Here is a 21,629-nt window from a genome sequence, read left to right on the forward strand (position 1 = left end):
AAAACAAGGCCAGTGTGTGTGTGTGTGTGTGTGTGTGTGTGTAGGGGTTGCCTGACCTTTGCGATGACAATATTCCAGCTAAGTGAGGACATTTTGGTTGTTCCTCACTTCTTCAAGGCGACTCGCTTAGGATTAGGATTCAGGTTTTGGGTTAAAATTAGAGTCAGGATTAGATTCATTTATGGTTAAGATTAGGATTAGGGTTACGGATGTGAAAATGAATACAGGCCACGGAGGGTCCTCACAAGGATAGCTCTTGAGCAAGGCACTAACCCCTGACTGTAGCCTCCCCGGTCTGCAACACATGCAGATCTGTAAACAACATTTTGTCTGCGTCAGGCAAATCAGAGCTGATGAATTGATTATTTTTCAACTCATTCAGCTCATTTCAGCTGTAATTATCATAATCCCAAAGCATTTGCACTCATGCCATGTGGCCGCAGACACAGGCAGCATGGGTTCACCAAAAACAGGTCAAAGGTTTCATTCATACCACAGGCTATAAAACTACTGAAGAGCTCAGAATAGCAGCTGCAGCACTTTTCATGCACTGTTTTCTTCAGCGCACTCTATTTTTTAATATATATTATAATACATATTTATAGTTGATATTCTATAATTTTCACATATACCCCCGTCCAGCTGCTCTGGTCTCAATTCCACTGGTGACTGAATGTGAATTCCTGTTTTTTGGGGGTTTTTTCTGTCTGTGTCACCAGTGTTTTGAGTGTTTTCATTGGAAAGCAACTTCCCCATGGGGACAATAAAGTTTCTTACTGACTTAGTACTTTAACCAAGTCATTCATCTCATATTCAGCGTCAACATCTTGTTAAGAGCTAAAGAGCTGTTAAAAATCTGCCAGCGGGATGAGATAATCCCACTTGTTTCCAATGCCGATCAACTTGTTTTCCGTAATTTTTGTTGAATCAAGTGTCATTTTCTCGACTCCCAGTGGGCTGATCTGCCTGACTTGGCCTTTATTTCGTCATGTTTATATCCGTTGCCAGAAAAGAAATCCCGACCCAAGTGAAACTACATTGGAAACAAGTGTGATTATCTCATCCCACTGGCAGATTTTTTCCCTCCATGTGTATTTTGAGAGAAAAACAAGATTGTAAAACTGAACATTAGACTATAACTGACTTGCTAAATACAGATTTTTATGGGTAATATGAAATGTCTAAGTGTAGATGTGTGTCAGAGGGAGAGTATCTGGTGTTCCCTTGATACAAAATAAAAAAAAAAAACCTTGAAAATAAGTGAGGTGAGTATGAAAGCCAGGGTTTAGTGTCCTATCTGGCACTGATAGATGGAATAAGTCTGGATGAACTGGTGTCTAGACAGTCTGGACCTTTAGAAAATCCTGCGGATCAAGAGGCAAGACGAGCACATCAACACCAACACCACGCCGTGCATCACTCTGCCTGGCTCTATATGGAGTGATACACACTTTATACCCTACGGTCCGTCGTGTGTGTTGAACAGCAGGCGTGCATCGTGTTGCACCGCGCTGTCGCTGTCGGGTCAAAACCGTACACCTCTGAAATGTCGTTGTCAGAAACAGCCTCATTTGCGGTTTGACCACCGTGTATTTCAAGTTCTCCGTCCCGTAGAACCACATAGAACCCTCTAATAACAGACCCACGGGACTGTTTCCTGAGCGGACTTCGCTAATGAATACTATACTATGGTCTGGGCACATACTCTTTTCTGATTGGCCGGCAGGTGTGCGTTAAAACCGTGTATTGAACATGTAATTCAGATTAATATTTATCACCGCTCTAAAGTCATCCTTTATCCAACTTCCATAGCAACTTCCATAGCAACATGAAAAAGCAAAGTGTTGGTAAATGACCACAGCATAAGCAGGGTGATCAAGGTGTGCGTTATTTTTTTTTTTTTTAAGGCACTTCCTCCACTTTGCGTCAGGTGATTCTTTGCCTTAAAAACCTTAAAAACGCACACCTACGAGTTGATGATCCCTTACTTTCCCTTACACTAAAAATACATGGTTAAGGTTAGGAAAAGGTCAGGGTTAAGGCTCATTTATATAAGTACGTATGTGGATACAGATGCAGCCTTTTCTGTCTGGGGATTATCTAATCCCACTGGCAGATTTTAAGACTCTACAAAACTAAAGGATTTGTCAAGAGGGAGATTTTTTTGCAGTGTAAGAATTTTTCACGGTGATAGCCATCCATTCATTTTCTGTACTCGCTTTCACAGCATGCATAGGACAGGTCTCCAGTTTTCCTACCAAGAAGAAGAAGAAATTACCCAAAAATTAGCAAAAAAAGAAAAAAGAAAAGAAAGGGAAAAAGAAAGGGAAAAAAAACAAGGAAATGACCTGAAATTAAGCCCCCAAAAAAGTTCTGGAAATTTAAAAAAAATAATAATAATAATGTCAAAAATAAATGTATATTTTTCTGTAACATAATTTTAAATATAGAATTATAATTACTATAAATGTGGTTTTCTGGACTTTTTTCACCATTTGGTAATTTTCTAATAACTCTCTCTCTCTCTCTCTCTCTCTCTCTCTCTCTCTCTCTCTCTCTCTCTCTCTCTCTCTGCAATTTTCTTCCTTCTTTGTCCTCTTTTTTTTCCTAGCTAATTTCCAGGTCATTTGCTTGTAACCTTTCACTAATTTCTTGCAAATTTTCCGGTCATTTCTTATTAAGCTGCTCATTGGCTCTAATTTAACCAGATGAATCCCAGTGAAATCACAAGACCTCTTTTTCGAGGCCAAGACAGCAGCCACTCAGCGTTTCAAACGACACACAAAACATTAAAAACACCCTAAAACACACATCAACTCGCAGGATCCTATACCTAAAAAGACACGACAGCACAGCCTTTATGTCAAGACGCCCGCTAAACACTGAGCTATTTAGGTGAAGGTTAAGGCTCGAAAAAGAAAATCATTAGTCTCAAGAACAAACAGCAGCATCTTGAAACAATCAAGACCACTCGTTTCAAGAAATTAGCTAAATTTCACTGGAATCGACTGAAATTATGTCTGCTGAGGCAGTTTTTTTTCTTTTTTTCCCCTTTTTTTCACTTATCCAAAGGGGGAAAAATGAGATTTTAACAGTGAATGGAAGATGAGATGCCCTCGGCAGATGAATACGTGGCGCGGTGTATCTGCTGCACGCTGCTTTGTGTGATCAAGGTTGTCAGTGATAATGAACATGCACTGTCAGACTGAAGTCGTGTTGCATGTTGGAGGACGCCGCTGCTCTGTCAAAACCCTGCCTCCTCCTCCTCCTCCTCCTCCTCACCAAGGACTCCTCTTTATGCTATTGGAAAATCTCCCACATGCTGTCAGGGAAAACGCAGCGAATGACCGTGGGTGCCACAAAAGATATTCTTGACACAAAGACGTTGTCAGTCTGGCGTTGCCGTCGATACAGGCAGACTACACTGACTTTTTGTTTCTAAAAAAAAAAAAAAAAAAAAAAAAAAACATAAGGAGTCTCACTGAGGCCATCACATGGTGCCAGGTGGCTGCTGCCCCGAAGGAAAACCAGTATAATCAGGGCTGTAACGAATGATTATTGCTTTTTCAATTAATCGACTAATTATTTTGTCTATACCACAACTTAGCAGAGCAAAAGTGATGCAGTATTTTATAATTGCTCGCTTAGTCTGAGCAGCACAAACACACACACACGCACACACGCACACACACACACACACACAAACGCACACACACAAAAAACAACCAAAAGTCTTCATTTAACAATGTGACATGGAGAAAAGCAAGCAAACCTGTTTACTTCATAAATTGCTGAAGCAATTCACTGCTTATCCAAATGTTGTAATTGATTAATTTTCTCTCAATCAACACATTGAATTCATTTCAGCATTAGCTATAATATTCCAACTGAGAGTTTGAGTGTGGCACAGGTATCAGTAGTAGTAACAGGTTTACAGTGACTTTATCATACTTAAAATATTTTTTTTTTCTCCCTGTGGTAACCCCATAACACTTCTGTAATACCCCACCGGCGTGTAATTTATGTAGGATTTTTTTATGCAGCAGTCATTTCACCTGAGTGTGCTGAATACACAATCATCAAAATCAAGTGTCATTTTAATAAAACCGACCAACCAAGTGAATCCAGGTGAAATAAAAGATCCTGTGATGATTTTACTCATTAAAAACTCTTAATTAAAGAAGGGAAATGCAGTTGAAGAGGACCAAACAGGCTGAAGGGGGATTTTCAACACCTAAGATGTGGATTAAAGTGCAGAAATAAGGAACATCTCAATACGAGGACACAGTACATGGAAACACTATATACTTCATGATCAACTTTAGCTGACATCACAGCGCCATCTGCTGGTAGAGACAATAAATCACACTTTAAAGTTGAGAAAAAAAAATCATGGGATTTAATTTATGCTGAATATAAAAATAAAATAAGAGTTAAAATGTTGAAACCTACATTTGAATTTTATCCTCAAAGCTGTTTTCGTGTCCTTTGATATCTGTGTTTAGTGCCATGTAACGGTTCGGTAACCTTAGCGATACCACGCTCAGCCAATCAAATCCGCTCTTCTTCGCAGCTCGACCAATCACAAACGAGGATGTTAGAACGCAGGAAACGTTTACCTGTCAAACACCGGGCATGAGAGAGGACATGAGGGCAGAATGCTGAGCCGAATACTGGGAAATTATTAACACTAATTTAAAAAATACTACAAGATTATGGCTACTTTAAAGACTAATCAGCGGTTGTCTTAATTTTAAAAGCGTCAGCGGGTGACAAAACAATGTTTCGGCAAACGAAAACGGTGTTCCAGAAACTTCGTTACCTAAGGTGAGCGGGTTAGCACGATGCTAAGCTAGCTGCACAGATGCGGTTAATTCATACAACCGCGTGTGTTTTAATGAGTCCCGTCCACCTTCAGGTGATGTGACAACACTCATCCAGGTGTCTTTGAGCAGATATAAGTACTTGTGGTGTTGTTTTTGTCGGCGTGTGTGCTAAAACAGATGCAGAAGATGATGTAATCCGGTGTCAGAGTTACCCATAGGTTGTGAAATGTTGTGTACTGTGTAGGTTAAATGGACAGCAGCACACCTGGAGGGCGAAGAGCACCTCAGCCAGGGAGAGGGCACTTCACTACCAAGCTGGGCAGAAGATACACGGCTTTACAGTCAAAGAGGTAAGTTTAATGACACACCTCTATCAGCCATCACTAATACACTCCGATCAGCTATAACATTACCTAACATCTTGCTGACATTGTGGAGAATGTGTAAATTAATTCTATGTTGATTATTGAGGTTGTAGTATGCAGAGGTGTTGTACTGGACTACATTATACTGAGAGGTGTTTCCATTTTTTTGTCCTCCTTATTCATTTACAATGAGGAGGGACAGAATAGTGGAAACAGCTGTCAGTAAAGTGCAGTCCAGTCCAACAGCAGCACTAACTATGAGCTCAATGCCAAACATAGAACTGAACAAACACTTCTATTACTGTGACAACAAGAAAACCTGAGCATTACAGGCAGCAGAAATGTAAACTTTATGACACAACAGTTGGATTGGATTGTGCAGGTGGCCGTAATGTTATGGCTGATGGGTGTAATTGGTAGATAATAAGAAGAAAGTTAATTTCCAGGATGTGTCATATTCAGCAGCAGTGACGCAGTGATTCTTCACCACTTTGTTACTTATATCTTGAACTCTAATTCACACTTTCTTTTTTCTCCTGTCTAAATTAATCTAATTCCCTCTGCACATGCCTCAGTCAAGCAGCTTGAAACCGTTTTCATTTGGTGCAGAATGCCGCTGCCAGATTATTAACTAGAACAAGCCATAGGTCCCATGATACCCCTGTTCTTGCTTCCCTCCGTTGGCTCCCTGTAAAATTCAGAATAAACTGTATGATTCTTTTGATTACATATAAAGCAAATGACCTTGCTCCCAGTTACATCTCCTGTCTCTTTATTTCCCATAAACACTTCTTCACGGCTTTGATCCTCAAATCTTGGCCTTTTATCCGCCCCCTCACTTCAAACGCAAAACAAAAGGTGACCTGTGCAGTCTCAGCCTCAATTCTCTGGAATAATCTTCCCCAACCAATATATTTTGCTGGATCCGTGGACTGTTTCAAGCGGTTTCATTAGACTCATATTTATAGATAAGCCTTTCCATAGATTTCTTTTGAAGATCTTTGAAATGTAAAGCTCTAAATCTACTACATTTCTTCAGCTGATCAACAGTGTTGCCCCAAATGACTTCAACTACAGTAATAAATATCAGCTGTTTGTGATCATCACAAATTACTGAACATGACCTCATCGCAGACACTTTTTGTTACCTTGAATAAATGTGTGTTAATTGTTTTAATATTGTTAGGTTTATTGTAAGAGATCTTAATTGATGGTCAAGGATGTAAAATGTATGCATATGAACTGTAAATTCTGCACATTTATGAAACAGTAGAATACTTTATTGCACTCAAATTCATTAATTTCTTGGTTAATAATAATGTGAGAATGGCCTAATCTGTCACTTTAGCTTCCTGTTTATGGCTGAAACCACAGACTCTGCTTGTGATTACCTTGGCCTCCCTGTGAACAGCTCTGATTCCAGAGATGACGCAGTGACTGGGAATGGATCTTGACCTCTTCCTTTAGTGCCAGCAAAAAATAATAATAACAATAACAATGATTCCAGCTGGTAACGTTGTATCATTTTTATCCCAGGTTGTAGCAGTTCCTGACTTGTTTCTCACGGCGGTAAAGTTGACCCATGATAAAACCGGAGCTCAGTACCTGCATGCTGCCAGAGATGACTCCAATAACCTCTTCAGGTCAGACCAATTTGCTGTATTGATGAACAAAAGTCTGAATGATGAAACTTTGATAGTGCATGTTTAAGACAGCTTTCCGCACTTAGAAAATTGTGTGATTAGGCAGCTTTGACATTATTAGAAAAACAGAAAAAGATGAATAAGCTAGAGAAAACAGTACCACATGCTGCTGTGTGCAGGTGTAGCTGCAGCATATACATCAAAGCCTTACTGGCGTATATCAGATTCGTATAGTCCTACAGTGTAACGTATCCTTTGGCTAATTTTGGCTTGCAGTTATTGAGTCATGATATGTCAATTTAGTTTTGTGTCTTGTACTGCTGAAGATCACTTGTAAAGTTCCTGAAGTTTAGTAAACTGTTTTTGAAAAATGTGATGCCACACAATTATCAGGTTGTAATTTGCTGAGCTATATGCCTCATAATATGTGATTGCCTTAATCTACGAGGTTAAAACTATGTCAGAATTGAACTTTCTCTGCTCCAGACACCCGAAATCTATCTGATGCCCTTTACATGTTACACTTAATGATTTACATCTGGTGCTATTGGATGATTTTGAATTTCGAATGTGTTTTTGTTCTCTGCTGCGGCATCTGAAATTACCTCGCCAAAGACTGTTGCAGCGTTTACATGCACTTTTGTAATCAGTAGGGATGGGCATTTCAGGCAAAAGTGCTGTTCGATATTCGCAGGAAATTATCCAACAATTTCTGCTACCTCAGTCAGGGAGTAAAATGTCTCTAAATCTCTGTATGGCAAAGGAAAAAAAGATAAGAAAAAAACGTTGAGTCGAGAACTACAGCTCCTGAGTCCAAAGGCGATCCTCTTTGTTGTAAACTTGTGAGCATGTAGAGTCCTTTGAGATTGTGAACAGTGATACTGGGCTTAAAATAAAGTTGAACTTGAACTTGAACTTGAATGCATGAGTCTGAGTCAGAGTCATCAGTGCCTGAGTGCAAGACGAGTAATGATTCATGATAAAAAGGATCAGAGTCCTTGACTTGAGCACTGCGAGTCTGGAGTAAGAGAACACATGTAAACACTTTATTGGACTTGCCTCCATAACCTGGTTACTCTCAATAATCTGGGTTCTTGTGTGCAAGTAAACAAAGGCTCACTTTTCCTTTACTTGTTGCTGTGCTGCAGTGTCCAGTTCAGGACGACGCCCATGGACAGCACAGGCGTCCCACACATCCTGGAGCACACGGTCCTGTGTGGATCAGAGAAATACCCCTGCAGGGACCCCTTCTTTAAGATGCTCAACAGGTCCCTGTCCACCTTCATGAACGCCTTCACAGGTACAGAATCAGCTGACCAGCACATCACAATATCTATCAGTCGCTCATTATTTCACCTGAATTGATGATTGATGATTGGTTTTACCTGCATAAAGTTTTTTTTTGCTGCTGACTGGTGTTAATTTCCTCAAGATGTTGCTTAAATGTGATTTCTTCATGAACAGCCAGCGACTACACCATGTATCCGTTCTCCACACAAAATGGGAAGGACTTCCAGAATCTTCTGTCCGTCTACCTCGATGCCGTTTTCTTCCCATGTTTACGAGAGCAGGATTTCTGGTGAGTGTGTGGTATGACGCTAACAGGATCCATACTGTCAGCCGGAATGAGACGTTTCATTTCTTTTGACACTGACGGGTTTTGTTATATTGTTACTGATATGTTGTCAACCACAGAAAAGTGTCCAAAACTGTTTCTGAAGTGCTGTCCTGTGTGACTGTGTAAGCGTTGTATTGTCCTACGGCACAGCCCACCACACTGCATCAGACTAAAACAGATCATGAGGAGGGTTGGTGAGCACTGTTCAACAGGTGTGGCACAGTCAGCTTGATGTCTGATTGGTTCTGTATGTTTCACCTTTGCAGGCAGGAGGGCTGGAGGCTGGAGCATGAAAACCCTACAGATTCCAAAACTCCTCTGGTGTTTAAGGGAGTGGTGTTTAATGAAATGAAGGGCGCTTTTGTAAGTCAGACGTCATTACGCCATATGCCTTTCAGATATCATTCATATTTAATATATGTGGATAATAATACAAGCACGGCTTACAGTAGTTGTAATGCTCTTATGTAACTATATTCAGCTTCCCCAGACACACACAAGCCTTGCAGGTGCATACAGGGTTAAGCAAACTCATTATACACACTGTCAGGTCAGGCCTGTTGACATTAATAATTGTTTCCTAAATATGCACTAGACCGTTTTATTGACAGTGGTGCTGAGATTTCTCATGCGTGCTGTGTACGCACCCTACGCCAAAATTTAATCTGGAAAAATAACACAAATCTGTAGTGTGTCAGTTACTGGGAAGAACACATTTTTCTCTGTTGAGTGCCTGCTTTGTGTGTTACAATAATAATGCATGTGTATTTTCACATAAAAAAAATTTTGCTCTGTGCTCTCACAGTTTTCCTAAACATAATAAATATTAAGTTTCAAATTCAGTCCCTAACCACCCTACCAGAGGCTGTGGTGGGTGCCCCATCCACCACAGGGACAGACCCGCCCACCACTAAATCTGGGTGATTTGTGCAGACTACCATAAAAGAATTTTGAATTACTGCCATAAAATTTATATTTTCAGTATTGTGTCAGTGGAGGTTGCAAAATGTAGATAAAGTAATTCAGTGTGTTTTTACTGGGCATGAACCATGACATGACACATATATTACAAAAATGTAGACTCACTCACCACTAAAAAAAAAAAAAAAAAAAAAAAAAAAAGGCCAGAATTAAAATGCCAGTCATTTTCAGAACACTACAAACAACTCAGAAATCCAAGGCCGTCTTCTCAAATTGTCTAAAAACGGAGCTCCTTTTTCAGCAACAGAAAAACTGAAAATGTGTGCTTACGCTTGTGTGTGTGTGTGTGTGTGTGTGTTTCTAGTCAGACAACGAGCGTCTGTACGCGCAGCACCTGCAGAACAAGCTGCTTCCCGACCACACGTACTCTGTGGTGTCTGGAGGAGAGCCTCTGGCCATCCTCGACCTCTCCTGGGAGCAACTCAAACAATTCCACGCCACACACTACCACCCCAGCAACGCCAGGTACAAGGACACACATGCACACACACACGCTCACACACTCACTCACCTTCTCACCGCTGACAGTGTGTTGTATCCCCCTCAGGTTCTTCACCTATGGAGATCTGCCGCTGGAGCAGCATCTGAAGCAGATCGAAGAGGAAGCGCTCTCTAAGTTTGACCGCACCGAACCGAACACGCAGGTCCCGCCCCAGCCTCACTGGTCCACTCCTGTAAGTTAAGAGGTTTGGACAGGAGTGACTAATATGAAACTACAAGGTTACCTCTACTGAGGCTGAGCCGTGATCAGACTCCACAGGGGAACACCTCACACTGACTAGAAATCTGTTTAGATGATTTTAATTGCGACTGAAATCCGTGTAGAAATCAAACTGCAGCATTTACTGATCCAAAGTATGTCAGTTTGGGACTTTAGTGTGAGTAATTGTCATTATGGGCTGTTTTAAAGCATTGATAGTTGGCTCCTTTAATAAATATAACCCCAAATAATTTCCGTCATTTCACTGTGAGCAACTCTTGCAGTGCCTTCTTTACTGCATACTGGTGCGCAGTATTTTGGTAGTCCATGAGAGAGCAGATACACAAGTTTTACTTCTCAAAACAAATGTAGACTCATTTAGTAAGCTGCATATTAAACAGAAAATTATTTAGATTTAATTTTATTTAGATTAGTCAACCATGACTGTATTAACTGCTCTGAATTGGGAGATAAGTCGCATCTTAATTTTCAATTCCGACACTATAATACAAACGGGAAAGCACTTTCAGTCATTACATTCAGTTCTGTTTAAACTGTATTCAACACTGACATAATGATACGCTTCAGAGAGCAAAAAGGTAAAATTGGTTCTGAAGAGATATCATTTTTATAATAAAATCAATTAAAAGTGTTTGATAATGGGAAAAGACTTGGGAATATGATTTCATTGTCAAAACACCATACCAATTTCAGGGCAGTAAAATTAAAAAAAGATAACCACCTGGTTTTTATTATTCAGTATCTCAAAAATACAGAGGATACAGTGGGTAAAAGTGTTACATTTTGTAATCAAAGGACTTTCATCTCATTATGGAACCAAACTGGGTACTGTGTGTATTTAATCTTTTTTCAGACCTTGTTTCGGCCACATGATGTTTTAATCATGTTTCATTTCAAGCATGCATGGTTACATTTTAATTAAAAAAGAAAATGTATTGAGTAGACAGTAAGCTGCCCTTGTAACCCCCTGTGTGTTTAATTGGTTTCCCCAGAGAGAGGACCATGTGATCTGCAGCCCTGATGCTCTGGCTCCTGACCCAGCCAAGCAGAACACTGTGTGCATGAGCTACCTGCTGGGAGAGTAAGATCCACATCATCACCGCCTCTCCGTCTCCATTTCATGCATTTTTATAGATAACAGACACTGAAACTATAGATTTTGCATTGGCTGTTAATCGGGTTGTTTATTTAAGCTGGTTTGTCTTGTTGAGAATTGGATTTCAATGGAAACAGCCATCACTAAAAATACAGTAAATTTCAGTTTCAACATTTCACCCTGGATCATCCCTCTCTTCCTTTTTTCTTCTGTCCAGCATCACAGACACGTTTGAGTCCTTCACCCTCAGCCTGCTGTCCTCTCTGATGATCTCTGGACCAAACTCTCCTTTCTACAAGGCTCTCATCGAACCCAAGATAGGAACAGACTTCTCCTCTGTCGTTGGGTGTGTGTGCATGTGTGATAATAACAACTAACCTGCATCAGAGGGGCAGGTTCAATTCCCGCCCAACCCCTTTGCTGCAGATCATCATCTCTACTCTCATTAACTAATAAAGCAGAAATGCCATAACAATATCTTGTAAAAAAAACAATGTTATTCGACCTTGTGGAGTGATTTAGCTTATGACATTCACATCTTTGTAAAGATTATATTTAAATCTCCTTTTTTCCAGGTATGACGGCAGCACCAAGGAGGCCTCATTCAGCATCGGACTGCAGGGAATGGCAGAGGATGACATAGAAAGAGTCAAACAAATCATCAGCCAAACCATCGATGACATTATCGAGTAAGCACTGTAAATATTATTCTCCGATGAAAGTGCTTAATAACAGCATGTATTACAGTAAACCTGATTTATAGACCATTTCTTATAACATGGGGTTACAATATGAAGTTGCAAAGTGCCGTAAATGCAAAGAGATTGAATAAAGGAAGATTAAACAGAAGCCATAAATATAGGGTAATAATACTAAAACAGAAAGGTAATCAAGCAAAAGAGAATAGAAGCCATAAAAAAAATCAGTTAAAATCAAGTCTGTAAAGGTGAGTTTTTAATTCTTTGTCTCTAATAAATTCATTGCATGTATAAATTAACTTGAGTTGTCGTCCGACGCAGGAACGGCTTTGAGGAGGAGAGGATCGAGGCTCTGCTGCATAAGATTGAGATCCAGATGAAGCACCAGTCCACCAGCTTCGGCCTGGCTCTGGCCTCGGTGAGCAAAACACTGTTTATCTGCAACCTTCATTTTGTTTCCACAACCACAGGGGCACTCCAGCTGTCTGTCCCGCACGTATTTATAGAGCTAAACCTTCACCCAAAACACAGGGTTGTTGTTGGTTTGTGTACCATATGGCTGAGATCCTGTTTTTTATTGGTTTTTGTTTTGTTTTGTTTTGTTTTTCCTTCTCTCTCTATTTTATGTATGCGTCTACATATTTTTTTCCAAATACCTCATCGTGGCCAAATCAAGAATGTAAACATGATTGTCCGAGAGAATCCCCTGTTCAGTTTGTTAGTGTGGTTGTTTCCTGTTGGATGTGTTATTGTGAATTCGTCAAGCTTCCTCTCTGTCCATGAGGTACAAGATTTAACAGGGTAATAAACAAACGGAGTTGGCTCTTAATAAACATTTGGGGGTTTACATTTAGGAATAGAGCTGGACATTTTATTGTCCTATAAGACACCAGCAAAACCCACACGGGATGAAAGCGTTTTCTGAAATAACATAAGTGGTAATAAAGCAAGGCACTAGATTCAGTATGCATCGTTGGTATTGTTTGATTAATTTTTCATGTCAGTGCTTCAGTTTTTAAACACTGGTTTCTGATTCTTTACATTGTGTGTGTGTGTGTGTGTGTGTGTGTGTGTGTGTGTGTGTGTGTGAGTAGTACATAGCGTCATGTTGGAACCATGATGGCGACCCAGTGGAGCTGCTGCAGATCAACGACAGCGTGACAAAGTTTAGACAGGCGCTGAAGGAAAACCCTCGCTTCCTCCAGGACAAAGTCCAGCACTACTTCAAGGTGAGTTCAGTGACTGTAAGGTTTAGGGCTGTAGGACTGTACATGAAATTTGAAAACATGTGAATGAAATGAAAACCATTGGATTTACTGTGTTCACTGAAGGTTTTACCTGATGGTCACCGTGGAGGAAATTTTGCAGAGTCACTAGACTCTACAGGGTTCTTCCTGTTGGGTTCCTGAATCAGCACCGCAAATATGAAAACATTTGATTAAAAAGTATTTGAATTGTTTATGTTGACAGCCAGGACCTGTGGCTGTGACATGAATCCATTATATGTCTCACCTGTTGTTTCAGTGATTTAATCATATGCTAAACATTTACTACTGACCTCTGGGATTTGGTTTAGTTTTCTCTTGTCCACCCCGCTGCCTCCAAAGGTTTCTCATACCACTTCCCTCTGCCCTCCCAAACCCTCACTCACCCCCCCGTTTGCAGGAGAACACCCACAGACTGACTCTGTCCATGAGTCCAGACGAGGCGTACCGGGACAACCAGGCCAAGGCCGAGGAGGAGAAACTGCAGACGAAGATCCAGACTCTATCTGACAGCAACAGGAAGGAGATCTACGAGAAAGGTAGAGATAATAGTAATGATGTTTCACTGAGAACATTTGCTCCTTTCACTTGCTCCTTCTCCATCAGTTAACAATGAATCACACTCTTTTTCTCCACTGTAAATTTGAGTAAATTTCAAATTAACAGACACTGTTTTTTCAGTTTTTTTCTGGGATTAAATCCCAGAAAAATTTGGGCTTGTAAAAATACGTTTTGGCAAGTTCTTTTCTGTTTTAACAGGCTTTGGCAGAGGAGCCAAACAACAACTTTCAGACACTGCACCGTTTAGCTCTGTACCTTTTACTCTAACACAAAGCTAACATTCAGTTATGACACTAAACCAGTTTGGGTACAAGTGACAGCCAAATGTCTGATGTGAGTGTGTTGTTTCTTTTGTCGGACAGGTCTGGAGCTGCTGGCCTCTCAGAGTAAAACCCAGGACGCCTCCTGTCTGCCTGCACTCAAAGTGTCCGACATCGAGCCCACCATCCCCGTCACTCCTGTACAGCTGGGCTCTGCAGGTGCAGTAAACCCAGCCCTGAGTGCATCACACTGCACTAAAACATCTGAGGTCCTGTGGCTCATATCCACTGTGTAAATCAGCACTTCCTATTTAAAAGAGATTGGCGATCATCCACTGGAAAAAAAAAACATTTTGGTTGATGTTTGTAAAACTGGCCTCAGTCTTAAGTACACTTGATTAAAAAAAAAAAATCAGTCACAGTCTTTTCCATTTCAGCCAGCTCCTGAACTGTTGAACTGTTAAGTTTATTAGTTTAAAGCTCAAAAAATGTTCCGGGGCTCCAAAAATTTCTGTAAAATGAACGCAGAGGTGGTGAAGTGTGTGACTAAAATCTCTGGCTGTGATCAGGCGGCGTGCCGGTGCAGTACTGTGAGCAGCCCACCAACGGCATGGTTTACTTCAGAGCCATGTGCAGCCTGAACACCCTGCCAGAGGAGCTGCGGCTCTACGTCCCGCTCTTCTGCAGCGTCATCACCAAGTGAGTCACAAGTCAAGAGCAAAATGACGTCTAGAAGAGAGGGTGTGCCCATCTGTGTGTGGTTGGGAAATTTCAGAATTTTATAAAGGGGTGAGAGAGTCTTCAGCTTGATAGAGACTCAGTTGGTGTCAGGATTCACCAGGTAGCGATTTGATTTAAGAACAGATTTCTCTTTTTGATGTTTTTTTTTTTCTAGTTTCAGGATTCATTTCAGTACTGTCAGCCAAAATTTAAAAAAAAAAAAAAAAACATAGAATAAACATGTGCAATAATATAAGGCAATTCTTTTTCTTTTGAAATATGAAAAACATCAGACAGCAGAATTATTTAAATGCTATTTTTCACTTTTTTCTAAAAAAAAAAAAAAAAAAAAAAAAGACAACAAAATTGCAGTTCTTCGTATTCTTAGATCACTTTGTTAGTGAATTATTTATTCAGAATTTATAATCAAGGAAATTATTTTTCCTAGATAGATTTTATGTGTTTCTGTATTGTAAGTGCTCCCTGTTTTGCAAAGTGTATGGTGTAAAGTGTGTGTGTTTGTTGTTTTTCGACCAGGATGGGCTGCGGGTCTCTGGACTACAGGCAGCAGGCTCAGCAGAAGGAGCTGAGGACGGGCGGCATGTCCGTGTCCACGCAGGTCACCTCGGACTCCACCCAGATGGACATGTACGAGCAGGTCAGTCTTTATGAAACCTCAAACTGTCAGGATGTAGCTGCCTAAAACCTCCAGAGAGATGGACCTCCAGAAATCAAAAATCAAGGTTTTCAGTGCACCGAATTCATTCCAGACGTCACTGATTATCTTTGTCCTTAAAAACACAATCATGCCACGTTGAATATCTTGCAAAAAAGCCAGATTTACACTGCGGTTGTTTGACTGGGGCTCAGTGGTGAGTGCTGTTGCTTTTATTGAGGATCAGTCAATCATTTGAATGGTAGAGTGTAAACATGTAATTACCATAATTTGATAATTAAGTAATCTTAAAAATACTACATATTGGCTGGTTACAGATTCATAAATTCTAATAATTGCTTTGTTTTCTAGTGTTATGAATGTAAAATGAAACCTTTGGGTTTTAATAGTCAAAGTGAGAAATTTTAAGATCCTACTTTGGCTGATGTCTGGTCTTGTGGGTGTTTGTCATTGTTTTTGGCATTTGAGAGACAAAATGATTAATTAAAAACACATTAAAAAATCAGAAAACTAATTGTAAAAATAATTGGTAGTTGCAGCCGTGGTCTGGTAGATTCCAGACTCTAAATTGTCTCTAGGTGTGAATGTGAGTGTCTGTCTGTGTTAGCCTGGTGATCTGTCCTGGAAAGCCGCTTGCTTTTCACCCAGTGCATGCTGGGAAATGCACCAGCCCTCTGGCACCCTGAGCAGGAATACGTAGGTGGAAAAAATAAACAGAGAAACTTATCCAAAGTAAATGAACAATGAGTGAGCAGACAGGGGTTTGTTCTCCATCTCAAGGACAGTTTGCTGTTGCAGGTTTCAGACCAGTGACCCTTCAGTCACAGTGCGACCTCTCTAACCAGCAGACTGTGTGTGTGTGTGTGTGTGTGTGTGTGTGTCTGTCCTCTGTCTCAGGGCGTTGTCCTGTTCTCCTCTTGCCTGGAGAGGAACCTCCCACACATGTTTCAGCTGTGGAGCGACACCTTCAACAGGTACATTGAGCCAACGTGAGCAGATTGTCAGTGTGGTTAGCAGTGAACTGAAAGGCAGACTAATTGCAGTCACACAAGTTAAGATCTGAGGTTGACATGACCTGAGGTTTGGGGATTTTTGTTATTTAACAATTTAAAAATTAATTTAATTTTTAGTTTCCCATTCACATGAATCTAGTAGTACCTTACTGAGTGTCAGTAACTTTTGAACCCTCATTTCAGGCTGATTATGTCACCACACAGATTTTGTTTTCAGCTGCATTTTCAAAGATGAACATTTCACCTTTCAACTTGATGTTAACATTCTTGATTTGCAAAACACACAAAATTAGCACTATGACACTACAAAAGTTGTTGTTTTGTGTTTTTTTTTTTTTTTGGTCTGAAACAAGTAAAGAAGGTCAGCAGGGTCTCAACACTTCCTCACGTCGGTTTACACAAAGCAAACTTTATGTCTTCCCTCCAGTCCTCACTTTGACGATGAGGAGCGCCTGAGGGTTCTGGTGATGATGTCAGCGCAGGAACTGGCCAATGGGATCTCCTACTCGGGTCACATGTACGCTATGACCCGAGCGGGCCGGATGCTGAGCCCAGCAGGAGACCTGCACGAGACCTTCGGAGGACTGGAGCAGGTGCTGTGTTCATGTTTTATTCAGGATACCACAGGCTAGGCTGAGATGGGTTATATTTTAGAAGAAAGGTCATGCAGTCGTAAAACAAACAAAACTTTTCTGTCATCTGGTCTACAAACGTGGCTGCAACCCTCACACATTGTGGTACCCCTATCTCTGCTGTGGTACCAGACAAGGTGGCTGACCCTGCCCTGATCTTTACCTTTTATCAAAGTAATCTTTAGGAAAACATAAATTTTTATCTTTGCATGTTAATATTGTCAGCTTTTGTGCAACTGCCTCCCTCTGCACTTCTCAGATAGGCTTTTAGCAACTGGAGATGGGGGCAGAGTGAGAGCTCTTGCATTTGTTCCTCAGGCCTCGCTCACAATTCACTGCTCCACAGGGTTACAATTCACTGGCAGTCATTCCCTTTATTCAATTTATTTAACTTCTTTTTGTGTTTTCTCCATTTCTATGAATTGATTTTTGTGTATCAGATCTTTCCACATCTTTTTTTTTTTTTTCTCAAGTGCCAGTAGTTTTTGAGTCAGTCTTCATGCTTTTGCTGTTTTGCTCGTTTGAATACCAGGTGAAGTTTATGAAGAGGATAGCGGAGATGCCAGACCTCAGCCAAGTCCTCCGAACGCTCCCCAGGATCAAAAAACACATCTTCAACCCTGAGCATATGAGGTGGGAGCAAAACGTCTCAACATTTTGTTTCACTCCTGAACTGTTCCTGTCTCTCTGTGGACCAGACGCATCATTTTCTTCCTCTCACTTCAGTTGTTATAATGGCACAACTGAGGAAAACCCTTTGACTGAAAAAGGTGTGTAAAAGTGTATCATAATGTTACGTACATGGACTGAATGAACATTTTTATCCCTAAAGGTGTGCAATCAACGCGACGCCACAGAAAATGTCTGACGCAGCGGGCAAGTTGGATGATTTTATGAGGGACATCGCTGCAAACAGGAGGGAGCGCAAATCTATCAGACCGAATATTGTTGAGGTAAGGCTGTAATGTACGTACCAGACCAGTGGGCATGTTCATATGTTTCTCACAGTGAGTCGAACAATGATCAGAACTGCACTTACTAATTATTTTTTTTATTTTAATTGTGCCATAAAGTGACAATAACGGTACAAAACAATAATAACTGTACTTAAATTAGTTCACCTTTTGTGTTTTTAAGAGACCGCTGGACCCCCTGGCTGTTCCTGGATCTGGTCCCAGTAGGAAACTCATCTCTGTAAGTTCAGGAAATCAGAACTGTAGTAATTTTACAACACTGATATAAACAAATGTGACCTTCACTGAGCCCCTGCACTGCATTTGACGTTGTGTTTTGATGAAAATGTGCTGGATTGCTTTGTGACAAAAAGCAGGAAGAGGACTATGTTCCTCGGGTTCAGATGAAAATTCAGAAATTATGTTTGCGTTCGGTCACATCAGCGTTGTTTTAGTAGAACTCTAGTGTAAAAAAATTAAAATGATGGACCTAGTGCCTGTTTTGGACAGCTTCCTGGAAATTTCATTTACATTTCCTGTACATTTCCTGGGTTTGAAGGAAACGGAAAATGGTGGAACAAGTGAAAGACACACGTTTATTCTTTTCAAAAACGCTAAAGAGAAATCCTTTGACCTTTTAATAAGAAGCAACATCCTCTGCTGCAGTTCGCTTGTGGGAAATGTGCCTTTACTTTGAGAAACACCAGCACTCCCACTGATGTGAGACAGAGGCCATCAGTCATTTCCTACATGGTCTCATTTATTTATGTTAATTTTATTAAGGTGTTTGCCAGTGATGTATGGATGTTTTAAACAGATGTAGCACCTTTAATTGCACTAAATGTAAATGTCTTGTTGCCCTCGTTCTGTGTCTCTGTGTATTTTGAATCCTGCCTGTTTAATGCAATGGTAATTCAATTCTTTGTGAATCAATAGGCTCTTAATCAGTATTCATGCCTTTATCTTAAAAAGAAGTTGATTGTTTTGTTTTGTTTCTCCCCAGGAGCCGAAATTCCAGCCGTGTCAAATGAAGACGTTCTTCCCGATGCCCTTCCCTGTCAACTTTGTCAGCGAGTGTATTCGCACAGTGCCCTTCGCCCACCAGGACTACGCCAGGTGACTCAGTCTTCTCAGTGTTTACCTCTTAGTAACTTAATTTCTAGTATACCTTTTCACATGATGCCTTTCCAGTGTAAATGACAGTGTAAACCTTTTATAGATGTTTTTATCACATTTTAATATGAGAATAACATTAGCTATTTTCCCTAATTTTTCTCTATTCCTTTCTGTATTTTTTAATGAATTTAACTTGATATCTTCTCACTGTCATTTTTCAGTGTCAGTAAAATTCCCAATATTAACTTACCCTGGCTGTTAAAATATTACTTTATCCTTCATGACTTTTTTGTAAATTTCTTTTTTGGTGTTTGTGAATGCCTCTTTCAGTCTGAGTGATTGTGTTTTTTTCCTCTCTGTTAGTCTGTGCGTTCTGGCGAGGATGATGACGGCAAAGTTTCTCCATGGAGAGATCCGGGAGAAGGGCGGAGCCTACGGGGGCGGAGCCAGGATGGGAGCGGGAGGCCTCTTCTCTTTTTACTCTTACAGGTGGGCAGCATTGCACCTTATCACACCTCATCAGGACTGTGTTACTTATATTTATGCTTTACAAAAAGGTGGAAAATTTATCACATGGTAGGCAGGATAAGCAGGATAAATAAATGGGAAAAACAGGCCGAAGTTTTGTTTACTCTGTCAGACACTTTAGCAGTTAAGCAGCAGTCATTTTGAAATTGTGTTCAGTCAGAGAGGAAAAAAAGAAATCTGTTCGTTAGCTAATACATGATACCGTGAAAATGGCCTGTTAGATCTGGGGTTAAGCAGCCTCTGTGATCAATAAATTAAAAGGTCCATTTCTTGACTTTGTTTTAAGTTGCTAGTGTAACAAACATTGGGATGTGGAAAATATTGTGGGAATCACATGAAAGCTGTGATGTCTGATTTATTGCAATCATTAAATCCACTTCATTTATGAAGAGGCAGTGTCAGCCCTCATCCTGCAGGATAAAAATGCAGCTGACTCTTCTCTCTGTCTTTAAAGGGACCCGAACTCGGTGCAGACTCTGTCGGCGTTTCGTAAAGGAGTGGACTGGGCCAAGTCGGGCACCTTCACCCAGCAGGACATCGACGAGGCCAAACTGTCTATCTTCTCAGCCGTCGACTCCCCCGTCGCTCCTTCAGACAAAGGTGATCTCCTTAGCAGATGAAACTCTTGCTAGTCTGATATACTGAAGAAAACCACCTGATGTTTTGCGGGTTTTGTTGTAACTGACATGTCTGTGGTGCAGGTATGGGTCGCTTCTTCAGTGGGATCACAGACGAGATGAAACAGGGCCACAGAGAGCGACTCTTCGCTGTGAGCCACAACAACCTGGTGGACGTGGCTGGAAGGTAAAAGCAAAGTTACCCTGGAAGCTTTCAGCTGCCTCTGTTTTAAAGCAGCAGTAGTACTCAAAATAAAGTTTACCAGTGTATTAAGTGACACACTCCTAGAAAAAAAAAGCAGCAATTTCACAAAATACTGACAGTAAAAATATTGGCTAGATACAGTAAATGCTTTATACAGCTTATGTCAGCCAGTTCCTAAATACTAGTGATGCCAGCTACAGTAATGGTAATCATTATAATGCTGATAATGATTAGTAGATGTAATTTAAATTGAACACTGAAATTTTTATGCACGTGACTGGCAAGTGACGTGATCTTGAAACGTACAAAATGACTTGGTTTCAGATTGATTTCAGTGACAGTCTGAAGTTGGCATTGAATGTGTTGCCTGTTGTCTGTTGCAGGTATCTCGGTATTGGCCAGAGGACGTCGGGTTTTGCCGTTCTGGGTCCAGAGAATGAGACTCTAAAGAAAGATCCTTCATGGATTGTGAAATAATACTATCAAATAGGTATTTTGTTAATGAATATTACTCCATATGCCCCGTCTGCTTGTTGCAATGGAGTCTTCAGAATGAAGGTGCACAACACAAAGGTTATAATCCTCTAGAGCAAAGTGGCCAAAAGTAAGTTGGATATTCCATATTTATGTTCATAACACACTTACATTTCATGTTAGAGTTTCTGATGTCTGGCATAGACCTTTGCTTCAGATGAGTAACTTTTGAGTGAGCATGTGCAGGTGTGAGGATTTCTGCTTTCAGAAATGCAGAATTTCTTCAGGTTACATATTATGTATGTATTTATGAAAATGTGAACATTACATTATCATGTTTGAATACAAAAGCTGAGTCGTCTGTTTGTTCAGGGAAGGAAAATGATGGCTGATGAGTTTGTGATCACCGGGTCCTTGCACAATGAAAACACTCTTGTAAGACCTGTTGCAGTTTTTATGTTTCGACTGCAGCAGATGGATTAAATTAGCCTTATAGGTAGAGAAATTAATCTTCCCCGCTGAGCTTATGAAACCTCAAATTATAGGGTGTCAAAATGAATTATTATTCCTCTGAAAATTAAAAAAAAAAAACTGTTTCTCAACTCCTGAAATGTTTTGAAGGTATATCAGCGATAAAATATTGGTCCATCCAGGTCATTCT

General features: G+C 40.5%; 1 protein-coding gene across 1 annotated transcript; it reads left to right on the top strand.

Annotated features, from left to right (window-relative positions):
* The first annotated feature begins 4,781 nt into the window (after positions 1-4,781).
* Positions 4,782-21,318, top strand: pitrm1 (pitrilysin metallopeptidase 1). Its single transcript, XM_030074951.1, has 27 exons — positions 4,782-4,827; positions 5,071-5,176; positions 6,728-6,834; positions 7,983-8,134; positions 8,299-8,413; positions 8,719-8,815; positions 9,738-9,898; positions 9,981-10,107; positions 11,147-11,235; positions 11,468-11,596; positions 11,826-11,939; positions 12,270-12,366; positions 13,043-13,177; positions 13,614-13,752; positions 14,137-14,253; positions 14,604-14,733; positions 15,292-15,412; positions 16,328-16,404; positions 16,871-17,036; positions 17,608-17,708; positions 17,908-18,028; positions 18,213-18,269; positions 19,032-19,144; positions 19,508-19,633; positions 20,127-20,272; positions 20,374-20,476; positions 20,878-21,318. Exons 4-27 carry the CDS (start codon positions 8,005-8,007, stop codon positions 20,969-20,971), a joined length of 2,805 nt encoding a protein of 934 aa, XP_029930811.1. The 5' UTR covers positions 4,782-4,827; positions 5,071-5,176; positions 6,728-6,834; positions 7,983-8,004; the 3' UTR covers positions 20,972-21,318.
* Positions 21,319-21,629: the final 311 nt, after the last annotated feature.

The sequence above is a fragment of the Myripristis murdjan genome, chromosome 17 (genome assembly GCF_902150065.1).
Source record: "Myripristis murdjan chromosome 17, fMyrMur1.1, whole genome shotgun sequence".
Lineage (NCBI taxonomy): Eukaryota > Metazoa > Chordata > Actinopteri > Holocentriformes > Holocentridae > Myripristis > Myripristis murdjan.